The sequence below is a fragment of the Pipistrellus hanaki genome, assembly GCF_964339955.1.
Source record: "Pipistrellus hanaki genome assembly, chromosome: 13".
Classification (NCBI taxonomy): Eukaryota; Metazoa; Chordata; class Mammalia; order Chiroptera; family Vespertilionidae; genus Pipistrellus; species Pipistrellus hanaki.
Window position 1 is genome coordinate 7,467,305 of NC_140515.1, and position 24,791 is coordinate 7,492,095.

The window sequence follows — 24,791 nt, forward strand, 5'->3', positions numbered from 1 at the left end:
TTCTCTCCTCCCTTCTCTCCCTCCCTGCCACCGCTGCGTCTCTCTGCCCCTCCCCTCTCACTGGGATTGCCCCTCTAACCAGAATAAAACCAAACCAGACAACAGGGGTGTCCACAGGCTGGCTAAGGGAAGTCTTGTGTGAACAAGGGCTGGAGGGCTGCCTCCAGCCTCCGGGGAACTTGGCAAAAACGCTCTCCGGGTTCCACCCCAATCTTCCCTAACAGAACCGCTCAGCCCACAAGCAGGGACGTGGATTCTGTGTTAAAATGTGAGAATCGCTGTCATACAGATGCTCCTGTAAAAATGCCTGTCAGCTCAAGGCCACACAGAGGTCAGCTCGAGGCCACACAGAGCCCGCAGGCTGCCTCCGTCAGGCTGCTGCCAGGCAGGGCTGTGCGGCCCGTGCCCTGTGCATGCCCGGCGCTCGATATTCTAAATGTCACGCGGGCTCACTGGCGTCCAGTGTGTGAACTTGGACCAGCTGGGTGGGCGGGGCGGAGGAGGGGAGAGTGGCTGTCCCGCCCGTCTTCAGGTGGGCGAGGTTTCCGATGACTGTCCTGCATGGTTAACACCGCTGGGTCTTAGGGCCTGGGGAGGAATCGGTAAGCGTTATCCAGATTTCCCAAACATGAGACTGTCTGCACAGACTAACTGACTTTCACAAAATAAAACAATGCTGACCATTTACCACAGGTAGATTAAAGTGGCTATACCCTTTTATGACATCCCTTTTGGAACAAACATTTAATAGTTCATATGATGCTCAACTAAAATAAATTTCAACATATTTACTATGTGCAATTTTAATTAAAAGTATGACTTTGCTCATGTTTTATAAGTATGTCCACTGTTTCTTCCCCTTAAAGAGATTTGCAGATTTTCGTGCATTTTAAGTGACAAGCCTCCAGATGCTACAGATGTTGATGGTCAACTAGGACACTCACTAAGGCCATCAGACATGAGTACCATTCTGAGATGTCTGTTAGTACCAGTCACAGCCTCACACAACAACAGAATACTCCAGAGTGAAAATACTCATATATTTGTATAATGCAAAGAGAAATACAGATATAAATCCTCAACACAGAAGGAACATTAATAAAAATGGAGCATTATAAGCAAAATTATGTAGTACTTGCAGAATTTAGTCTTTCAATATAAGATTACAATGTGTCTAACAAAGAAATACTATTTAAAATTATAGTTCTCATTAGTACTTTAAGATAACTGTCAGTAGAACAGCACAGCTTAACCTAGCAAACATTTCAGGAAACATGTGTCTCCTAGAAGTAGAGTATCATTATATGCCATTTATTTAAACCATGAACAAAAGAACAATTTTCAAAGTGGAAATTCATAAGCCAGAATAAAACTGGACTCCTCAAAGCACAAGCTGTTCCCATAAAATTGTTTTAATTTTTATTGGCAAAAAAAATAGCCAAACAGTTTTGATTTATACTCTGCTTCTTGGAGCCCCTGCCCCATCAGTGAACCACAGCAGCACACACAGAAACATGCAATACTGTATTTTCTCCACCGTCACTAACCAAAACACCTTTTAACTTTTGAAAGCTACAGTTCCACAGAAATATTTCCAGCCAAGATCGGTACCATGCAGAGGGCAGCTGTCACCGGCTGCTCTTTCTAGGCGGACACAACAACAGGAAACCAGTCCCTCCTCCCTGCCCGGGTGCAACTGCCTTGCTAGCCACTCGGTTGCCGCTATTTACATTCATTTCAACACCGAACTGAGTTCTCCACACTTTCAGAGAACCAGAGCTCTCTCCAAGGCTGACAATTCCCCGCCCCACCCCACCCCCTTCTGGCTTCCAACAGAAGACCCTCAGGAAACGGAGCTTTCGAAGTGCCCTGGGTTCCTTTTCTCCACTGCAAAGGGTAATGCCACTTGAGGTTGTCAAAAATAGCTCTGTAGAAAACTGGCCTGGTCTTTAGGAAACGTTGCATGAGGAAAATTAGTTTAGCCTTTATTTTCAAAAGTAATAACATGGAGTAGAAGACATCAGTACCAATACAAAGACCGCGGGCCCATTGTCCGGATGAAAATAGATATTTAGGAGAACCACGAGCGGAGGAGGGTGGGCTGGAGATGGAAACCCTCTCCCCTGAAGGAGTCTGCACGCTCCAGGTGCCGGTGCCCGTCCTGTGAATGCAGTGAGACCATTTGGGCGCAGCGAGCAAGAGCCGCATCCGAGTCCAGGCCACGGGGAGGGCTGGCGGGTCCGAGGCGGAGCCCTCACAGACCAATGCCTTTCAGGTCGCAGGGGAGGGCGGCCTGCGGGGCGCGGGGGCCCGGGCAGCAGGGGAACTGGGCCCGGAAGCAGTCCCGCAGCTCCCGGTTGAAGAGGAAGCACACCACGGGGTTGATGCCGGCCTGCGCGAAGGTGAGCCACACGGAGGCCGTCAGGTAGGCCTGCGGCACGGCGCCCGGCCGCACCAGCACGCGCAGGTAGCTGGCCACCACGTAGGGCCCCCAGAGCAGCAGGAAGAGCAGCGTGACGGCGTAGAACATCCGGCACAGCCGCTTCTCCGTCTTGAACTCCTCCAGCACGAGCAGGCGGCGCGCGCCGCGGCCGGGCCCCGCGGGCCGGATGCCCACGAGCGCGGGCGGCGTGGGGCCGCGGCCGAAGCCCGCCGTCCAGTTGGCGGCCGCCTGGCCCGTGGCGCCGGGGCCGTGGAAGGTCCAGTCGCGGCTGACGGCGGGCGGCAGGCGCGCGGGCCGCATCTTGCGGCGGTCGTGGATGAAGAGGAGCAGGCGCAGGTAGACCAGGTGCGTGGCGCCCACCACGGCGGCCAGCAGCAGCAGGAAGCCCAGCGCGCCGGGCGCGCCGTCGGGCCGCTGCTCCAGGGCGCAGGGCGCGTGCTCGCCCTCGGGGCCGCCGTCCAGCACGGGCGGGAAGGCGGCGGCCAGCGCCAGCGCCCAGGCGGCGCACACCAGCATGGCGGCGCACGGCCAGCCGGCCAGGCGCTCGGCGTAGAAGCGGTGGTGCGCGATGGCCAGGTAGCGGGTGACGCCCACGCCGAGCAGCAGGAAGGCGGCGTGGAAGCAGAAGAGCGCGGCCAGGAAGGCCAGCAGCTTGCAGCCCAGCGCGCCTGGCGGGGCCCCCGCGGCCGCCGCGCGCCGCGCCGCCAGCATCACGGCCGGCAGGCAGGCGAGCGCGCGCAGCCCGTCCGCCAGGCTCAGGTCGAGCAGCAGGTAGTAGGGCGCGCGGTGCAGGCTGCGCTCCCGCACGATGAGCAGCGCGAACAGCACGTTGCCCGCCAGGCTCACGCACAGCAGCAGGCTCAGCGCCGCCAGCTTCACGCCCAGCGCGGCCGCATCGCCGCCGCCGCCGCCCGGCTCGCTGGCGTTCGCCATCGCGGCCTCCGCCGCCTCGCGCCCCGCCGGCCGGTTCCCGGAGTCCCCGCGGCGCGGCCCCGCGCGCTGCCGGCCCGGCTCAGCCCGCGCCGCGCTGGCGCCGCCCGGGCCCCCCGCGCCGCCCCGCCGCCGCCGCCATCTCGGGAGCGCCGCGCGGGAGGACGGCCGCTCCCCGCGCCTAGGGCGCCGGCTCCGCGGCTCCGCGCGGACAGGCCCCGCCGCCGCCGCTCCCGCCGCCGCCGCGCCTCCCGGCTCTGCCCCCGCCGCCGCCGCGCCCCCTCCCTCCCGGGCGCAGCCGCCGCCGCCGCCGAGCTGGTGGCGCCGCGGGGCCGGAGCCGCTGGAGGAGCGGTCGGGACGCGCGGGGCGGCCGGCGTTCGGCGCAGGTAACGGTCCGCGGCGGCGGGCCCGGGGGGTCGCGGCGGCCGCGCGGGGTGGGGCGGCGGCTCGGTCGGAGGCCTCCGGGGCCGGAGGGGCCGGGATGAGCTTCCGCCGAGAGCGAATGGCGGTGAGCGCCGCCGCGGGGCGCAGGTCGGCCCGGCGCTGGCTGGAGGCCACGGCGGTGCTCACGGTGACGGCGGAGGGTTCCGGGCGGAACCCTTGTGTGCCGGAGCCTGCAGCCCCTGAGGCCCCGGCGGGGGAGCCGGGGAGCCGCGCGCTGAGGTTGATCTCGCTGGGTCTGACCTCACTGGTCCAGGGCGGTGGGCGAGGCTCTAACCACTGAGCCACGGGCCAGGGCTGAGCCGTCCTTGTGACCAGTCTGTCCTCCTCCGTACACTGCCCATTCATTTCCTTCATAGCACTATCATTTACCATTACATGTTTTAGTGTATTTTAAAAGTCTTATCTTTCAACCAGTCTCTAAGCTCCATGAAGGCAAGGGACCATGTCTGCTTCCTGTTCCACTGCACCCCAAATGCCGCCAGTGAGGGCAGAACTAGGCCTGGGACTTCACTCACCGCCGTTCTGCTCTGCATGGCGAGCACTGGGGTGGGCACTGCCCGGCCACACAGCTTCCCGCACGGCAGACTCCGGTCTGTGCAGCGGGGCCCTGCCTTTCCGCCCGCTCCTCCGACAACCACGCTGGGGCCCACAGGCACACTGAGCGGCGAGGACCTGGAGGGCAGTGTGGACATTCTGCAAAAGTGTCAGTGACAGCCAGTAACGGTCTCACCTAGCACCTCTAAGTGGCTGGGGCAAGTGGCCGCCTGGGCAGGTCTGCAAATATTTATTGACATGAAAGAGAAATCAGTTTTAGAGGGTATTTGGGATAGGATTGCATTTTGATAATCGTAGCTAAAAATGTTTATTAATGATTAGGTTTATTTTTCTCATGAAATAAGCCTGGAGAGCACTGATTGCTGACATTGAACTATCGGCTCCAGAACTGAGAGGGTGGAAGTGTTAGCCCCCCACATGACCGGAGGAGGCTGGCACCCGGCCATTGCTTCTTCAGTCCGGCAGAAATGAGGGAAAGAAAGGAGAGCGGAAGGGTGCCTGCCCTCCACGCAGCCCTGGAGCCTCAAAGACAGAGGTTGGGAAATGGTTTCTCTTTTGTTGAAAGCGGGACTCAGCCACGAGACTGAGATCCGCCTGCCTTGGCGCTCGGGCTGCTTCTGTCCAGAGAAGGGATGCCTTCTGAACCCACAGACCCCGCTCGGGTACTTTGTGCTCCGATGCTGCCAGCCGGCCTCTCCACTCCCTGGCACGGCCTCTGTGCCGCCGGCGCTGAGTCCGGGACGTATTACTGCATCTAACGCCGTGAGGGCCAGCGCAGGGCTCTGCTCACCCCATTGCAGAGGCAGATAGTGACACTGTTCAGGCTGCCGCCGTGAGAGAGGGGGTTGTGAGGCCACCGGCTGGCCTAGAGCCCACACTCCTATCTCCATACGTATTGCCTCTTCATTATAACTGCAAAGCAAGTTTCGGAGTTTCTAAAAACAACAAAAACGACTGATGTTCATGTTCAGAGTTATAGTCCCTTCAGAGAGGGAAGGATTTTCAAAAACAGTAGCAGTTTTCTCACCCCTAGGTCAGTATCTTTCCGTTAAGTGGAACTATAATATTATGCATTCTAATGAACCCATGACATCGGACAAGTCACTTCGCCTCCTGGGATCTCAAACATAACAAAAGGTCATTGGACTGACCGATCCTGCGGGCCCTCAGCTCTGGAGGCCGGCTTGAGTATGAGAAGCTGTACATTCAATGGTTCCCTGATACGTTAGATTTCTCTGTGTTTTTACTTCTCTCTATGGCTCACTATGTTTCCCTTTGGGGTTTTAAATTTGTTTTGGTCATTTTCCCAGGATCAGATAACAGAAGCAGCAATAAAAAATGTAAATCATGGCTCTCACAACATTAATATGTCAGCTTCTTTCATTCTCAACGTTTGTTCAGTAGATACTTAAGGAAAAGCTGTTAATATTTCATTACCAGAATCAACTTATTCTCCTTTGATTGTTTTTAGGAAGCTTCAGACAAGAATTTAAAATAGTTTCTTAGGCACCAAGTTAAGAGCCTACATCTCAAAGCAAAACAGCTCTATGAGGTTTTTCCCTATTAAAAACAATTCTGTTTGCAAATAACCAAATTCTTCCTTTTGCACATAAATAGAAAAGTGTAGATTTCTGCCCAAAAGCAGACGTGTCACTTCTTTGCTGGACATAAAGATGGTGTGAATGGAAATAAAAACCTGGACTGTGCAGAACACACCTGATACAGCAAGTCTGAATCCCAACAGCATAAGAGACAGTTTGGCCAGTGTCTCCCGTCCAGCCTCGGGTCCTGGCCAGTCCTCTGCCCACAGATGCATTGAACAGCAAGTTCGAGAAGATTGGTTTGACCTAAGCCCTCCCAACTCAGGGACATGAGCCAAAGCCTAGGTCCGATGGATGTTGGGTTATCAAAGGACAGCACTCAGACTGGCCTCCATGGAGGGTCATTACTTCAAAGTGAGAATGGACTTGGAGTGAGGTGCACCGTGGTTCCCAGCCAAGTCCTACCCTTACTAGTGAGCATCCTTAGCCAAGCCCTGGCCTCCTCTGAACCTGGGAGCCCTGTTTGGTGAGGCAGACCCCATTAAATGTGAGCCATCTACAGAGTGTAGCACAAGCTGTGCACACAAGTGTGTGTAATTTAAAAACATATTTCTACTGATTTCAGAGAGGAAGGGAGGAGAGAGAGAGAGAAACATCAGTGATGAGATAGAAACCTTGATCAGCTGCCTCCTGCACACCCCCTGCTAGGGATCAACCCCACATCTCCGGCCTGTGCCCTGACTGGAATTGAACTGTGACCTCCTGGTTCATAGGTTGACACTGAACCACTGAGCCACACCGGCCGGGCACAAGTGTGTGTGGTTAATGGCAGCTATCCTTATTCATGTTTGCTCTTGCCAGATTACAAATGCCTTGGCTAACCATGACTGTTCCGTTTCCTACTCCACGTTAGCCTGGCAGGATTCCTGTGTGTGGTAGATTCTTAATATTTTTGTGGCAGGTATAAATGACGGTCCATAGAACCAAGCATACGACATATATCACTGTTCCCTAGAAACCTAATTTCTTATTCTGAGTTGCCATTTTGTCTTGCTGGCGGGGGAAAAAACGTAACCTTAATTCTTGGGTTTCATCATGGCCTCTTGTTCAGGATATGCCATAGTATCAGGGTAATGCCTAGATTGCATGGCACACAGACATTCAGGATATGCCCCTAGGGGAAGTGAGTGAGGGGTATCCCATTGGATGTTTGGTCAGATGTTTCCATATTGTTCCTGTGCTAATAAGTGACTAGAGGCCCAGTGCATGAATTTGTGCATGGGTGGGGTCCCTCAGGTGACCTGGTGCCAACCCCTAACCCACTCCCTCATCCCATCTGCAGGTTGATCAAGTGTGGCTGCCCCTCCCCCCCCCCCCCCCCCCCGCCACCCTGCCCCCCGCCTGGCTCCCTCAGCACCTGGGAGTGGGGAGGCGGCCCCGCCCACCACCGCAGCCATCAGTCGCCTTCTGCAGGGAGATCGGGCCTCCACTCACACCCGCCTTGGCCTGGCACTGCCCACTCACCTGCTCCACCATCCCACTATGGTTCCGCTCTCAATGGGGCTGGCAGTGCCCCCACAGCCACCGGCCATGTTCCACGCTGCCCCCTAGTGGTCAGTACACATCATAGCAAGCAATCAAACTCCCATTTGAGGGGACAATTTGCATATTGGGCTTTTATTATATAGGATTATGGTTTAGTGATTCTGAACTGCCTGTGCCAGACTTAGGGTTGAGAATCTGGGCCAAGGGTGCCTATGTGATAACTACACTCACAGCTGTTCCTCTCAGCAGTGGGTCTGAGAACTCTCTCAGGACCTTTTTCTTCTTCCTTCATTTCTGGGGACTTCCTTTCTACCCTGCAGAGAGAAAAACCAGTTCTTCCTTGTTTTTCTGAACAATATAATTGGGCAGTCCCCCTGAGAATCTGTGGTCCTAGAATTTGGGTGTTTGAGAAAACAAAAACCAGAAAGCTACCTTGCCATGAACCTCTCCTAGGCAAGGAAGCCTGGAGCCTGCTTCTGCTTGAATGTTAGGAAAGAAAGGGGAAAAACAGGGTGAAAATCCTCTCCTGAGGGCATTTTCGTTGATTTTTAAAGAGAGGGGAGAGGAGAGACAGAGACAGAGAAACATCAGTGTGAGAGAGAAACATTAACTGGTTGCCTCCCACACATGTTCCGCGTAGATATGTGCCCTGGGGATCAAACCCACAACCTCTCAGCGTGCAGGACAATATTCCTACTAACTGGACAGTGCTCCTACTAACTGAGCGACACCATCCAGGACTAGAGGAAGAAAAATTTTCAGTTCATATATCAAAATATTATTTTGCTGCATATGTTTGTTGAATAAATCTCTAAATACCTTTATATTATATGTATGGCATATTGTAACGTTAGTGAAAATTCTTTCAACAGTTGATTTTTCTTCACGTGTCAAAATAATAACGTTGGACCTCTACCTCACATCATACATAAAAAATAACTCAAAATGAATCATAGACCTAAGAATAAGAGCTAAAAACTATAAAACTCTTAGAAGAAAACATAGGAGTAAATGTTCATGACTTTAGATTAGGCAATGATTTCTTAGGTATAACACCAAAAGAACAAGTAACAAAAGAGAAAGTGATAACTTGGACTTTATTAAAAATTTAAAAGTTTTTGTACTTCATATAATTTTATTAACCAATGTGACCCCAAAATATTCAATTAGAAAAATTTTAAAAAGTATTTCAAAGAACACCTTTAAGAAAGTGAAAATACAATCTATAGAATGGGAGAAAATCTATACTAATAATCTATACTAATAATAGAGGAATATGCAAATTGTCTGAGAAGCTGTCACAGTAACAGTAACGACCAAACTGCAGGCTGCTTGGGGCGACCAGGCTGGCAGGGGGGTTAGTGAGGGATGACCAAACGACTGAACAGCAGGCTGTGTAGGCAACCAGGCCAGCAGGGGTGGCAGTTGGGAGTGATCAGACCAGCAGGGGAGGGCAGTTGGGGGCCACCAGGCTTGTAGGGGAGGGCAGTTGGGTGTGACCAGGCTGGCAGAAGAGGGCAGTTGGGGGCCAGCAGGCCAGCAGGGGAGGGCAGTTGGGGGTGACCAGGCCTGCAAGAGAGGGCAGTTGGAGGTGATTGGGCTGGCAGCGGAGGGTAGTTGGGGGTGATCAGGCCAGCAGGGGAGCAGTTAGGTGTCAATCAGACCAGCAGGGGAGTGGTTAGGGGATGATCAGGCTGGCACACTGAAGTGGTTAGGGGCAATTGGGCAGGCAAGCAGGTGAGTGGTTAGGAGCCAGCAGTCCCAGATTGTGAGAGGGATGTCAACTGCTGGTTCGGGGATCGGGCCTAAACTGGCAGTGGAACATCCACCAAAGGGTCCCAGATTGGAGAGGGTGCAGACTGGGCTGAGGGATACCCACCCCCACCCCCGCCCCTGTGCACAAATTTCGTACACTGGGCCTCTAGTATTTTCAGGTTAGAGATCTGATGAGGGACTTATCCAGGATAAGTTATGTAAAGAACTCATAACTCAATATATAGACAAATAACCTGATTAAATATTGGACAAAGGATTTGAATAGCATTTCTTTGAAAGACATACAAATGGCTAATAAATTCATTTAACAAAGATATTTAATATCATTGGTCATTAGGAAAATTCATATTAAAACTATAGTGAGGTACTATTTCATAGCTACTATTATGGCTGCTATCCAAAGGATAGACTAACAAATGTTGGTGATTTTTGTGGAGAAATCAGAACTCTCATGCAATGCTGGTGGGAATGTAAATCAATGTCGCTGCTTTGGAAAATAGTTTGGCAGTTCCTCAACAAGTTAATTATAAAGTTACCTTATGACCCTGTAATTCCACTCCTAGTATATACCCAAGAGAAATGAAAACATGTCCACACAAAAACTTGTACACAAATGTAACATCATTTTTTATAAGAGCCAAAAGGAGGAAATACTCCAAATGCCCATCATGGATGAGTGGATAAACACACTGTGATATAGCTGTAAGTGGAAATGATTCATTCATTAAAAGTCATGAAGTACTGACACATGCTTTAACATGGACGAACTTTGAAAAAATTCTAAATATGAAGACCACATACTATCTGATCCCATTTACAGTAAAGGCCTAGAAGAGGCAGATGCACGCAGACAGAAAACTTGTGAGTGGTTGCCAGGGGCCGCAGGGCAGAGGGGACTGGAGAGTGACTGTCCATGGTACTGGGTTTGTTTTGGGAGTGATGAAATGGTACAAAAATATTATAGGTAATGGCGATAGATTCACAAGGGCAGTGGCCTTTGAAAAAGTCCTTATTAAAAGATGAATAGGGCTGGGAAGCAGTGTGGGCTCCAGTTACTGTTTTCGCAGTGAATGTGGGATTCTCGTGTCCTTCGGAAGGCTGGCACAGAAATAAGTCATGAAGACCTACTCCTGTGTCTTCTTCTAACTGCTTTCCGTGTTTCCCCTTTGGTCTGCTTGAGTATTTGCATGCTTTGATGCTGAAATGAACTTGGGAGAAGGGATTTAAAAATTCCTTGTCAGTCAGTAGCTTTATGCAGTCTCTGTCCACTAGGAAAGCTTTATTTATTTATTTATTTATTTTTAAGGTACAGTTAGTGCACCAAGATGTTTTGTTTACATTATCTAATTTATTCCCTCAGAACCCTGTACCATTTCATAGATGAGGAAAGTGAGGCATCCCCACTTGAGGGATGCCTCAAGTCTTACATTAATTAGAGTAGTTATATTACACTAGAGGCCTGGTGCATGAAAATTTGCTCCACACAACCTGCTGCTCAATCGTTTGGTCGCCCCTCACTAACCCCCCTGCTGGTCTGGTCGCCCCACACAGCCTGTTCGGTCATCCGTTTTGTTGTTTCGGATACAATGGTTGCTTAGTCATTTATATTGTATATATAGATAGGCTGGTCACACAGCACAAAGTGACAAAGTAAGGTTAAAACTCTAGTGTAGCCTGAATTCTTAATAAACACATACAGGGCTGGATTGTGTTGACTAATACATAACTGAGGGAAAACTGTCAATATTTGAGTTTCCTGTCACAGGCATTTTGGTTAAATAACTGCATTGTGCCCTAGCTGGTTTGGCTTGGATAGAGCATCAGCCTGTGGACTGAAGGGTCCCAGGTTTGATTCAGATCAAGGGCACATGCCCGGGTTCTGGGCTTGATCCCCAGTAGGCGGCGTGCAGGAGCAGCCAATCAATGATTCTCTCTCATCATGGATGTTTCTCTCTCTCTCCCTCTCCCTTCCTCTCTGAAATCAATAAAAAAAATCTTTGAAAAAATAGCTGCATTTTTCAGACACCCCCTGCTGCCATTCTTCACCAATTTCTAAAAGGCAGATAACTAGTTTAACGAGTTCAGCTTTAGAGTCTACTTAGCATCAGTGAGTGTGGGATTGTGAAACTCCACACAGTATAGAGTAGTTCACAGCTGAATCCTTTATTCCTACTACACTTTGTAAATCATACTGTTTTACTAGAACTGATTAAAGTGGCACGTGCCTATAACTCACTTGACTTCACATATTTTGACGGAACTGTGTATTTTCACTCCACACAGCCATGTTTGTTATCTATTTTGTTGGCTGTGTTTTGTCCTCAGGAACACCTTTCCTGGAGCCTTCAGTCTGGTGTGCACGCGGTCTGCACAGCTGGTGCCCTGCCACTTCCTTCACCTCATGGTGTCTCTTCTCCCTTCTCCGTCAGCCCTTGTGAACGGAAGCCCACCTTCTCCTTCTTGTTTTGTCAGTTCCATCACCAGGCATGTGCATACATCCGGAGCTTCCTGAGAAAGGCACTCTGGGGCTGTGTTTCTAAGATTTTTCATAGTAACAATGCCCTTATTTTACCTTCATACTTAATTGATAGTTCGGGAATAGAATTTCTACTTTGTTGGGAATAATGACTAAGATGTTGAGTATCTTTTCCTGTGCTTATTTGCCATATTTTATTTGCTGATGAATAAGTTCAGTATTTTGTCCATATTTTTCATTGGGTCATTTATTTGCTTACTGACTTCTAAGAGTTATTTATATACTAGAAGCCTGTTGCACGAAATTTGTGCATGGGGGAGGGGTGTCCCTCAGCCCAGCCTGCAGTCTCCAATCTGGGAGCCCTCGAGGGATGCCAGCCTGCCCGTTTAGGCCCAATTCGGTGGGATCAGGCCTACATGGGCAGTCGGGTATCCCTCTCACAATCCACGACTGGGTCCCAACCTGCCTGCCTGCCTTATTTGGCCTGCCAGCCTGGTCGCCCCCAACTACCCTCCCCTATAGGCCTGATCCCCGCAACTGCCCCCCCACAGGCCTGGTCACTCCCAACTGCCCTCCCCTGCAGGCCTGGTTGCCCCTAACTGCCGGCCCGGTGACTCCTAATTGCCATCCCCTGCCAGCCTGGGCCCCCCACAACTGCCTTCCCCTGCATGTCTGGTTGCCCCAACTGCCCTCCCCTGCAGGCCTGGTCAACCCCAACTGCCCCCCCCCTCTGAAGGCCTGGTCACTCCCAGCTGCCCTCCCCTGCAGACCTGGTTGCCCCTAACTGCCCTCCTCTGCCAGCCTGGGTCCCCCACAACTGCCTTCCCCTGCAGGCCTGGTCACCCCCAACTGCCCTCCCCTGCTGGCCATCTTGTGATTTGAACTGATGGTCAATTTGCATATTACCCTTTTATTAGATAGGATTCTAAAAACTATATTTTTTAGATATGTAATTTGAAGAGATTTTCTCCTGAATTTGGTACTTGTCTTTCTATTTATTATTTTTTTTATTGTTTAAAATATTAAATATGTCCCCTTTTCCCCTTATTGACCACCTCCCAACCCATCCCGCCTAGATAAGCCTGAGCATAAAAGCAAGGGTTTCTGGGCTCTCCGTCTGTCCCACTGGTCAGTGTGCATGTTCTAATGCCAATGCCATGCTTTTGTTTCTATTGGCATAGCCTGTAGTGTAGTTTGATATCAGGTAATGTGATGCCTCCCACTTCGTTCTTTTTCTCAAGATTTGGGGTCTTTTGTGGTTCCATATAAATTTTGGGTTATTTATTTAGTTCTGTGAAAAACACAACTGGTATTTTGACAGGGAATGAGTTGAATCTATAGACTGTTTTGGGTAGTATGAACATTTTAACAATATAAATTCTTCCCATCCATGAGGATGACACATTTATTTGTATCTGCTTCCTTTTCTTTCTTCAATGTCTTATTATTTTTCAAATATAGGTCTTTACCTCCTTGGTTAAATTTATTCCAAGATATTTTTATTCAATTGTAAATGAAATTGTTTTCTTAATTTCTCATTCTGACAGCTCATTATTTGTGTTTGACAATATAAGAAATTTCTGAATATTTATCCTATGTCCTGTTACTTTGCTGAATTCACTTATCAGTTCTAGTAGTTTTTGGTGGAACCTTCAATGTTCCCTATATATATCATGCCATCAGCAAATAATTACATTTTACCTCTTCCTTTCCAATTTAGATACCATTTATTTTTCTTCTTGTCTGATTGCTGTGGCTAGAATTTTCAATACTATTTTGTATGAGTGGTGAAAGTGGCCCAGTCAGTGTGGCTCAGTGGTTGAACATTGACCCATGAAACAGGAGGTCACATCCCCAGTGCGGGACATGAAGGAGGCAGCCGATCAATGATTCTCTCTTAGCATTGATGTTTCTATTCCTCTCTCCCTTCCTCTCTCTGAAATCAATAAAAACATATATTTTTTAAAAAGTGGTGAAAGTAGACATCCTTGTATTGTTCCTGATCTTGAGGAAAATGCTGTTAGTTTTCCCCATTGGTTACAGTGTTAGCTGTGGGTTTGGCATGGATGGCCTTTATTATGTTGAGATATATTCTCTCTATTTGTAGTTTGCTGAGAGTTTTTATCATAAATATGTGCTGGATATTGTCACATGCTTTTATTGCATCTATTGATATGATCATATGATTTTTATCTTTCATTTTTTATTGTATTACAGTAATTGACTTACAGATATTGAAAAACCTTGCATTCCAAGAATAAATCCCATCTGATCATGGTGTATGATCTTCTTAATGTATTCCTGGAGCTGGATTGCTAATATCTTGTTGAGGATTTTCCCACCTATGTTCTTCAAGAATATTGGCTTATAACTTTCTTTTATTAACATTCAGTTTGTAATGGTTTTCTTTGTTTGTTTAATCCTCACCCAAGGATATTTTTCCATTGACTTTTGGAGAGAGTGGGAGAGAGAGGGAAAGACAGAGAGAAATATTGATGTGAAAGAAACACATCCATTGATTGACTTCTGTTAGTGCCCTGACCAGGGCCCAGGCCAGGGAGGAGCCTATAACTGAAGTACGTGCCCCTGACCAGAACTGAACCCAGGACCCTTTGGTCCATAGGCCAGCACTTCACTGAACCAAATCATCTAGGGCCATTTGTAATGTTTTTATGTGTTTTTGGAGTCAGGATAATGCTGGCCTCCTGTTATGAGCTTAAGAGACTTACATCTTCTTGAATTTTTTTGAATGGTTTGAGAAGGGAGAGTGTTTTTTTATTTTTTAAAAAATTTTAACATTGACATTATTGCAGGTGGCGCCCTCTCCCCATTTTTGCTCAACTGTACCCACTCCTGTATCCCCTTTCCTGACTTTCACCACACTGTTGTCCATGTCCATGGGGTATGCTTATATGTCTTTTAGCTAATTCCTTTATCTTCTTTATCCAGTCATCCTCACCCTTCTCCCTTCAGGCACTGGTCAGTCTCTTCCATGTATTCATGATTTGGGTTCCGTTTTGTTCATCAGTTTATTGTGTTCATTAGATTCCACATATTAGTGAGATCATATGGCCTTTGTCTTTCTCTGGTTGGATTATTTTGCTTAGCATAATACTCTCCAGGTCCATCCATGCTGCCACAAAGGGTAAGAGTTCCTTCCATTTTACAGCCTCATAGTATTCCATTGTGTAAATGTACCACAGCTTTTTTCCCCACTCATCTGCTGGTGGGCTCTTAGGCTGTTTCACCTGTGAAGCCATCTTATTCATGACTTTTTAAACTGGGAACTTTTTTATTACTTTATCAGTTTCATTGGTTAAAGTCAGTCTGCTCAGATTTTCTCTAAATTCTTGATTCAGTCTTGGAACATTATATGTTTCTAGGAATTTATACATTTTTTTTCAGATTGTTTACTTTGCTGTACATAATTGTTCAAGGTATTTTCTTACAATCCCTTCTATTTCTTTCCTTTTTCTTCATGAGGCTGATGAAAGGTTTATCAATCTTGTTTGTCTTTTCAAAGATCTTTTATGATTTTTAGACTCTATTTCACTTATTTCCACTCTGATCTTCATTCTTTCCTTTCTTCTACTCACTTCAGGTTTTATTTGTTCTTTTTCTAGTTTCTTTAGGAGAAACGTTAGATTATTTTATTTGAGATTTTTCTTGTTTCTTGAGATAAGCCAACATTGCTATGAATTTCCCTCTTATGGCACCTTTTGCTGTGTCCCATATATTTTGGATTGTTTTGTTTTCATTTGTCTAAAGGAAATGACATTTTTTCATTTCTTTTTTTAAAATATAGTTTATTGATTTTTTTTTTTTTTTTTTTTTTTTTTTTTTTTTTTTTTTACAGAGAGGAAGAGAGAGGGATAGAGTGTTAGAAACATCAATGAGAGAGAATCATCAATCAGCTGCCTCTTGCACACCCCCTATTGGGGATGTGCCCACAACCAAGGTACATGCCCTTAACCTGGAATCAAACCTGGGACCTTTCAGTCCGCAGGCTGATGCTCTATCCACTGAGCCAAACGGGTTTCGGCACATTTTTTCATTTCTTTCTTTCCTTTTTTTAAATCTTGTTGTTAACCCCACCATCTATTTGTGTTTTTTTCAGTATTTTTCTTGTAATTGACTTCTAGTTTTATACTATGGTGGTCAGAGAAGGTGCTTGATATGATGCCAATCTTTTTAAATTTATTGAAACTTGTTTTGTAGCTTAAATGTAGTCTATTCTAGAAAATGTTCCAGGTGCAGCTGAAAGGAATATATTCTGCTGCTTTGGGGTGAAATGTTATAAAAATATTAATTAAATCCATCTGATCTAGTGTGTCATTTAAGGTTACTGTTTCCTTATTGGTTTTCTGTCTAGAAAATCAATCCATTGATGTCAATGTGGTGTTAAAGTCCCAATCATGACTGTTTTACTGTTGATCTCTCCCTTTATGTCCATCAATATTTTGCTTTAAATATTTAGGTACTCCTATATTGGGTAAAAAGTGGTACAGAGTTATATCCTTTTGTTGAATTTATTCATTTATTATTTTGTAATGCTTTTATTTGTCTTTTTTATAGCCTTTGTTTTAAATTCTATTTGTCTGATAAAAGTATTGCTACCCTAGCCGAAACTGGTTTGGCTCAGTGGATAGAGCATCAGCCTGTGGACTGAGGGATCCCAGGTTCGATTCTGGTCAGGAGCATGTACCTTGGTTGTGGGCACATCCCCAGTGGGGTGTGTGCAAGAGGTGGCTGATCAGTGTTTCTCTCTAACTCTCTGTCCCTCTCTCTTCCTCTAGGTAAAAAATAAATTAAAAATATATATTATTTAAAAAGTATTGCTACCCTAGCTTTTTTGTTTGCATTAGCATGAAATATCCTTTACACCCCTTTACTTTCAGGCTGTGTGTGTCTTTTGTTCTGAGGTGGGTCTCTTATAGACAGTCTATATATGAGTCTTGTTTTCTTATCCATTAAACTACCCTACACATTTTGAATGGAGCATTTGATCCATTTACATTTAAAGGAGTATGATAAGTACTTAGTTACTGCCATTGTATTATTCTTATTTATGTTTCTCTTTTTTCTTTCTTTTTCTTAAAGAAGTTCTTTTAACATTCCTTATAATACTGGTTTGGTGGTGATGAATGCTGTTAACTTTTTCTTGTCTGAGAAGCTTTTTATTTCTTTTTCCATTTTAAATGATAGCTTTGCTGGGTAGAGTAGTCTTTGTTGTAGGTCCTTGCTTTTCATTATTTTAAATATTTCATGCCAATCCATTCTGGCCTACAAAATTTCTCTTAAGAAATCATCTGACAATCTTATGGAGATTCCTTGTAAGTAACTTTTTTTTCTTGCTGCTTTTAAGACTCTCTTTGTCTTTAACTTTTTCTATTTTAATTATGATATGTCTCGATGTGGGCCTCTTTGGGTTCACTTAGTTTGGGACTCTCTGTGCTACATGCCTTTGTATGTCTATTTCCTTTGCCAGATTAAGGGAATTTTCAGTCATTATTTCTTCAATAGATTCTCAATCCCTTGCTCTCTCTCTTCTCTTTCTGGTACCCTTATGATGCAGATGTTATCCCTGAGGTCACTTAACCTGTTCTTGTTTTTAAAAATTCTTTTTTCTTTTTACTTCTCTGATTAGGTGTTTTCTACTACCTTGTCTTCCAGATTACTGATTTGGTCCTCGGCTACATATAATCAGCTGTTCATTCCTTCTAGTGTATTCTTTATTTCAGATATTATATTCATTTTTAACCAATTATCTTTTATGGTTTCTATGTCCTTCTTTTTATCCTGTTGAAGTTCTTTGAGCATCCTTATAACCAGTGTTTTGAACTCTTTATCTCATAGCTTGCTTACCTCCATTTAATTTATTTTGTTTTCTGTTCTGTCATTTGGGGCATATTTCTTTATCTCCCCATTTTGGCTGTCTTTCTCTGTTTCTATGAATTAGGTAGAGCTGCTATGTCTCTCAGTCTTAGAAGGGTGGCTTTATGTAGTAGGTGTCATGTGAAGGTCTGTCTAGTGGTACTATTTCCCTTATAACCTGAGCTGGGTGCCCCAGAAGTGTCCCCTGTGTATATTATGTATGCCCTACTGTTATAATTGAGCCTTCATTGTTGTTGGCATATCTGTGGGTGGGGTTGACCCTTAGGCTGGCTGGCTGTGGGGGACTGGCCATGACAGGATCTCTGTAGCTAAGATTTCTCTTCTGATTATCAGTCCCCACAAGTGGATGTGGGGCCATTATTAGGTTTTGCATATCCATCCTCTCTGCCAGTCTCGATGTGGCTTGTTCTATAAATACTTGGTTATGGGACTTCAATAATCAAGTCTTCAGTTGATTATTCAGGTATATCCTATATAATAAAAGCTTAATATGCTAAGTGTCCATTGGCCAGTTAGCCATTCAACCAATCAAAGTATAATATGCAAATGATATACTAAAGCTGCTCAACCACTCACTATGAAGTGCACTGACTACCAGGGAGCAATCTACCAATTGACCAATTGCTGTGATGTGTACTTACCACCAGGAGGCAGACACTCTGTCTTGTAGGTTAGCTTGCTCCTGAGGTCTGGCTGATCAGGGCTGAGTGGAGCCCCTGGAGCCCTCCCACGGTCCCTCCATGGCTGGCCAACCTCCCACATCCCTCCCTGGCCCCGATTGTGCACTAGTGGGGTCCCTCAGCCTGGCCAATGCCCTCTCACCATCTGGGACCCCTTTGGGCATGTCAGAGAGCCAGTTTCAGCCTGATCCCACAGGCCAGGCCAATGGACACCACTGGTGCACAAATTTGTGTACAGGGCCTCTAGTTGTTCTATAATTCAGTTGTAATTCTGATATGACCATGGAAGTTGAGTTTAGTTTCTATCTACTCTTCCGTGTTTGAAAAAGTAAATCATCCCTAATTTTCCATTAGGCCACTTAGGACTTGGTGATCCCATCTAGAGACATGTTAGTTGCAGGGCAGTACACCAACCACAAGGAACATTTCAGGGAGAAGCTAAATTTCCATTCAAGAGCAAGATCCTAGCTTCTAGTTCAAGATGACTGACTGGGAAGGTCCCGAGCTCACATCCTCTCCTGGACCCCCAAAACGACAACTATATATAAGACAGCTATCTGTGAACACCCGAAGACTACCAAAACGGGTTTTCTATAACTATGAATATAAAGAAAAGGCCACACTGATATGGGTATAAGAGATAGAGACTAAGTATAGTTAGGACCCTCTCTTCCCCCCACTCCCCATGTGGTGATTCCCAAGTGGAAGGAATATCACAGCTGCAGATACTGTCCCTGAAAGGTGAGGGGTACAAGCCTGGGGAACCTGCATCAGGAAGATGAGCCCCCAAAACATCTTGCTTTGAAAAGCAGTGGGGCTTTTGTCTTGGAGAGCCCAAAGGCTGTAAGAAACCTAGGTTGTGCTCTTTCTGAGTCCTGGAAGAGAGTAATAGTTTGAAAAGCACCTAGGGCATACATGAAGGTGATACATTGACTAGTTTTAGGGTTTCTCCTGGAGAAACAAGGGATCTGGAACTTTTTCCTGAATCTGAATGTTGGTGGGTACCATTTTTCCCTTTTCTTTACTCTCCTTTCATCTAGCTTAGGGGTGTCGAACTCAATCAGAGAAGGGGCCAAAATCTAAAATCCAGCCTAAATCGCGGGCCGAATGGTTTACTGAACAGTCATAAACTGACAATGTCATAAACTGACAGCGGAGTGCAGTGATGACAGCGCGGTGCGGGCCACATTGCAAGGCCTGGCGGGCTGGATTTGGCCCGCGGGCCTTGTGTTTGACACACGCCAGTAGGCACTATTTCTGACTCTCTTCATCAACCTTGATAACACTACTCACCCCACCTTGGCATTTCCCAAAAGACTCATCCAGGCTGGCACTACTCCAAATGGGCTCCTGCCCTGTCACACCCAGTGGGCAGCCTCAGTCAGCACCAGCACACAGCATTGTGTATGCAAAGTCATCACTAGGCCTTACAGCCAGCCACACTGAAGGCTTGCCCTGCACAATAGTGAGCCTGTAACAGTTGTAGCCAGGCTCCTCAGGACACCTAAATAAGGCCATTTTTTATGACCAGAAGATATAGCTGACCTACCTAATGCATAGAAACAAACAGGCAAAATGGGGAGAGAAAAGAATGTTCTAAACCAAAAAGCAAGACTAAATTCCAGAAAAAGAACCAAATGAAACAAAGGTAAGCTGTCTACTCCATAAAGAGTTCAAAGTAATTGTCATAAAGATGCTCATCAAACTCTGCAAATAAGTGGTAAACTCAGTGTGAAATTCAATAGAGAGATAAAAATTATAAAAAGGACATATCGGTATTCAGGAATATAACAACTGAAATGAAAAATACACTGGAGAGATAGAATAGTGGAAATCACCCAATTCGAAGATCAAAAAGAAAAAGGTACGAGGATAGAATAAGGGATCTCTAGAACATCAAGTCTACTAATATTCAATTCACAGGGGTCCCAGAAGGAGAAGAGAGAGAAAGGGGCAGCAAACATGTTTGAATAAATAATGGCTACAGTCTTCCCTAACCTAGCAAAGGAAACAGACATTGAAGTCCAAGAAGCCAGAGTCACAAACAAGATGAACCTAAATAGACTCACACCAAGACATGTTACAATGAAATTGTTAAAAATTAAAGATAGAGACTCTTAAAAGCAGTAAGAGAAAAAAAATAGTTGCATACAAGGAAATGCCCTTAAGTTGATCAGCTGACTTTTTAACAGAAACTTTGCAGGCCAGAAGAGAGTAGCACAATATCCTAAATAACAAAAGGTCAATATGCAAATTGACCCTAATGGCAGAATGACCGCGAATGACCAGTCACTATGACACGCACTGACCACCAGGGGTCAGACTCTCAATGCAGGAGCTGCCCCTGGTGGTCAGTGTGCTTCCACAGGTGGAGGCCACTCATCCAGAAGCCAGCTCATGCCTGGCCAGTGCAGTAGCAGTGGCAGGAGCCTCTCACGCCTCCCTGACTAACGGCTTAGGCCCTGTGGGGCGCAAGCATCCCCCAAGGGCTCCCAGGGTGCCAGAGGGATGTCTGACTGCATCTTCCAAGGAGCAGGCCTAAGCTGTCAGTCGGACATCCCCTATGGGGTCCCACATTGCGAGAGAGTGCGTGCCAGGCTGAGGGTCCACCTTCCCCCCCTCCGCCCCCCAGTGCATGTATTTTTATGCACTGGGCCTCTAGTATTCAATATGATAAAAGGGAAAAACTTCCAACCAAGAATATTCCACTCTGCAAGATTATCATTCAGAATGGAAGGAGAAATCAAGATTTTTCCAGATAAGAAAAAGTTTAAGGAGTTGATTACCACTAAACTGGCATAACAAGAAATGTTAAAGGAATTTCTTTAAGTGAAAAAGAAAAGGCCAAAATAGAATTAAGAAAATATATGAAAGAAGAAAAAAAAAATCACTACCGTGTTTCCCCGAAAATAGGACATCCTTCGAAAATAAGACCTACTTACAGGTTTCCTTCTGAGTGAAATAGAAGGCATCCCCTGAAAATAAGTACCCCCCCCCCCCCAGGCTAAACATGAATCCACTGATTCTGAAAGAAATGGAGTCACAAGAAATTCACCAGGAAATTCAGGAATTGGATTGTTATGATGATGATCCAGAAGATGATGACATGATTGTCATTGAATATTAGTAAATTCTTGATACTGTAGGATTCAGTTTGTCTGGTTTGTGTTGACAACTACCGTACTACCATACCATATACAGGTAATAAATTTCCTTTATTTTCATTTAACAATAAATGTGTACCATATTCTTCTTCATGGAAAAATAAGACATCCCCTGAAAATAAGACCTAGCGCATCTTTGGGAGCAAAAATTAATATAAGACACTGTCTTATTTTCGGGGAAACAGGGTAGTAAAGGCAAACAAAAAAGTGGTAGACCAATCACTTATAAATCTGGTATGAAAACAATTAAAATTATAATAAGTACACACCTATCAATAATTATTTTAAACTAGTAGCTCTGCGCATGAATCTGTGTATGAGTATCTTGGTGGTCACTGGTAGCTCTCTGCTGCTCGTAGCTCACTGCCTGCCCTCCTGTAGCTCCTCGCTACACCCCTCATAGCCTGCTGCCCTGCCCCTCCTGTAGCTCTCCGCCCCCTGCTTGTAGCTCCCTGCCCCACCCTCCTGCTGATCTGTGATCTGGTCATTACAGGGTTGGTCATTACTCCTCAGGGTGTAATGGATAACTAGCATGTTCCTCTCTTATTATATAGGATATAAATTGACTACTTCATTCAGAAGACATAGGGTGAATGTATAAAAGAAGACCTTTACATAAGCTGCCTATATGAGATTCACTTGAAGTTGAAAGAGACACACAGACTGAAAGTAAAGGGATGGGAAAAGATATTTCATGAAAATGGGAATGAAAACAAAAAGCTGGGATAGCAATACCATATCAGACAAAACAGACTTTTAAAACAAAGCCCATAAGAAGAAACAAGAAAGGACCCAGCAATTCCACTTCTGGGCACTTATCTAAAAAAAATGAAACACTAATTTGAAAAGATATATGCACCTTTATGTTCACTGCATTGTTTTATTTACAATAGCCATGATAGGTATTCATTGGTAAATTAATGGATAAAGAAGTTGACACACACACACACACACACACACACACACACACACACACAGGAATGTTACTCAGCCCTGAAAAAGAATGAAGCCTTGCCATTTGCGACAACATGGATAGATCTAGAGGGAATTATGTTAAGTGAAATAGATCAGAGAAAGACAAATACATACTGTGTCATTTCATTTGTACATGGAATTTATAAAACTAAACAAATGAACAAAGCAAACAAACTGATAGGTACAGAAAAACTGATAGTTGCCAAGACATGGGGGAAGAGCAAAAAGGCGAAGGGGATCAAGATGTGCAAATTTATAGTTATTTCGTGGGGATGTAAAAGACAGAGAATATATAATGAATATCACAATAGTTTTTTACAGTGATTAATGAATACTGGACTTTTCATGGTGATCACTTTATAAGATCTATAAAAATTAAATCACTATGGAATGTTTTTTTATTCCAGAATGAAAAATCAGGGTATTTAAACTGTTTAATTTTAATGTGAATATTAATATGGGTAATATTTGAATCTAGCATCTTGCTCATTGTCTTTTATTTGTCTTTGTTTCCTTTTCCCTATTTTCATGTATTCTTTCAGATGAATAGTTTCTTACAATTTTTTTTATTTTCTTTGTTATATTATTAGCTATAATTTTTTTCTGTGTTATTTTAGTTCTTTACATAGGGCTTATCAAATAATCTTTAATTTATCATAGTCTACTTTCAGTGGATATTATGCCTCCTCAAATCTATATTCTAGTATATAAAAGTCTAAGCGACCATTGGACCATTAGCTATGATGCTCACTGACCACCAGAGGGGCAGACACTCAACACACAGGCATGGAAACATGGAACAGACTGATGAATCTCAGGGAGTGGGAGGAGAGAAGGCAGGAAGAGATTCACCAAAGATCATATATGCATACTACAGGCCCAAGGATTCATGCACCAGTGGGGTCCCTCAGCCTGGCCTGTGGGGATTGGGCCAAAACTGTCAGTCCAACATTCTCCGAGGGTCCCAGATTGTGAGAAGGTGCAGGCCATGCCAAGGGACCCTAGTGCATGAATCTGTATCCCTGGCCTCTAATATAGTATAAAAACTTAAAATAGCTTACTTTCATTTCTCCCTCCCAACCTTTATGCTGTTGTGGTCACAGATTTTTCTTTTATTTATGTCATAAACCCCAGACTACATTGTTATTTTTACTTAAAATCCATTATTTCCTTTTAAAGAGATTATTTTAGTCCTAACCAGTTTGGCTCAGTGGATAGAGTGTCATCCTGCAGACTAAAGGGTCCCAGGTATCATCCCAGTCAATGGCATGTACCTTGGTTGCAGGCACATCCCCGGTAGGTGGTGTGCAAGAGGCAGCTGATTGATGATTCTCTCTCATCAGTGTTTCTAACTCTCTATCCCTCTCCCTTCCTCTCTGTAAAAAAAAAAAAAAATCAATAAAATACTATTTTATTTTTTATAAAAAGATTATTTTAAATACTATTGGCCTGGTACACAAATTCATGCACATGGAAAGAAATTACAAGAAAATTTTAATGTCCCTATTTGATTTTTCTCTATAATAGAAGTGTCAACCAAATTCATGATCAACAGTGACATTGAAACGCACGCATGTGACTGGCGGCAGCAAGAGCTTTATATATATCATGCATGTGCAAGTCAACTTAGCCTTTTATACATATAGAAAAACTTGCTTAATTAGACCTGCTTTCTGATTTAGCTAAACTTTTTCCAGCCCAGTGAAGCACTCCAACTTCTCTTTCAGGTAATTGTCAGCAACACAGCAGTAAATATCAACACAAAGCAGACTATTATTGTAGATCACACAGGGAGCACAAAGGGTAAAATATTTAACTGCAGCAGTGTTTGACTTTATTCTGTGTAGTGAGAAAACCTGAGTCATTTTCAAAGTCCACCATTTCTTACTTCTTTTCATTCAGGTCAAATTTCTAAGCTTTCTAAATCTCCATTTCCGGCTAATGAAAAGAAAATAGGATTCCACTAAGTCTCCTATCTACATACTCCAGGGGGAAGAGCAAAAAGGTGAAGGGGATCAAGATGTGCAAATTTATAGTTATAAGTCGTGGGGATGTAAAATACAGAGAGTATACGTATAATGAATATCACAATAGTTTTGTACAGTGATTAATGAATACTGGACTTTTCATGGTGATCACTTTATAAGATCTATAAATATTAATACAAGTACTTTCCCCACAGGATCAAATGAGATGAGGCATGAAAAATGCTTCACAGACATTTGGTTGCAGTGTAAACTGTTTCCACCTGGCTATAAAGCAAGTTGTGTTCCTGGGCTGAAGAAACTGCAAGGAGGATAGTCGCAGGGAGATGAAGCCAGTGGGTGTTGCTACTTGACATCATTACCTGGATGGAGGAAAGGACA

At 45.2% G+C, this 24,791-nt stretch overlaps 1 protein-coding gene and 1 long non-coding RNA gene across 2 annotated transcripts in view; one reads left to right on the top strand and one right to left on the bottom strand.

Moving 5' to 3' along the window:
* Positions 1–1,019: 1,019 nt before the first annotated feature.
* Positions 1,020–3,607, bottom strand: GPR27 (G protein-coupled receptor 27). Its single transcript, XM_084902089.1, has one exon. The coding sequence runs from the start codon at positions 3,374–3,376 to the stop codon at positions 2,255–2,257; it is 1,122 nt and encodes a 373-aa protein (XP_084758215.1). The 5' UTR covers positions 3,377–3,607; the 3' UTR covers positions 1,020–2,254.
* Positions 3,608–3,667: 60 nt separating this feature from the next.
* LOC311631696 overlaps positions 3,668–24,791 on the top strand; it is a 35,892-nt gene continuing 14,768 nt past the window's right edge. Inside the window, exon 1 of the long non-coding RNA XR_014796624.1 lies at positions 3,668–3,760. This is a non-coding gene — a long non-coding RNA (uncharacterized lncRNA). The remainder of the gene's footprint in view (positions 3,761–24,791) is intronic.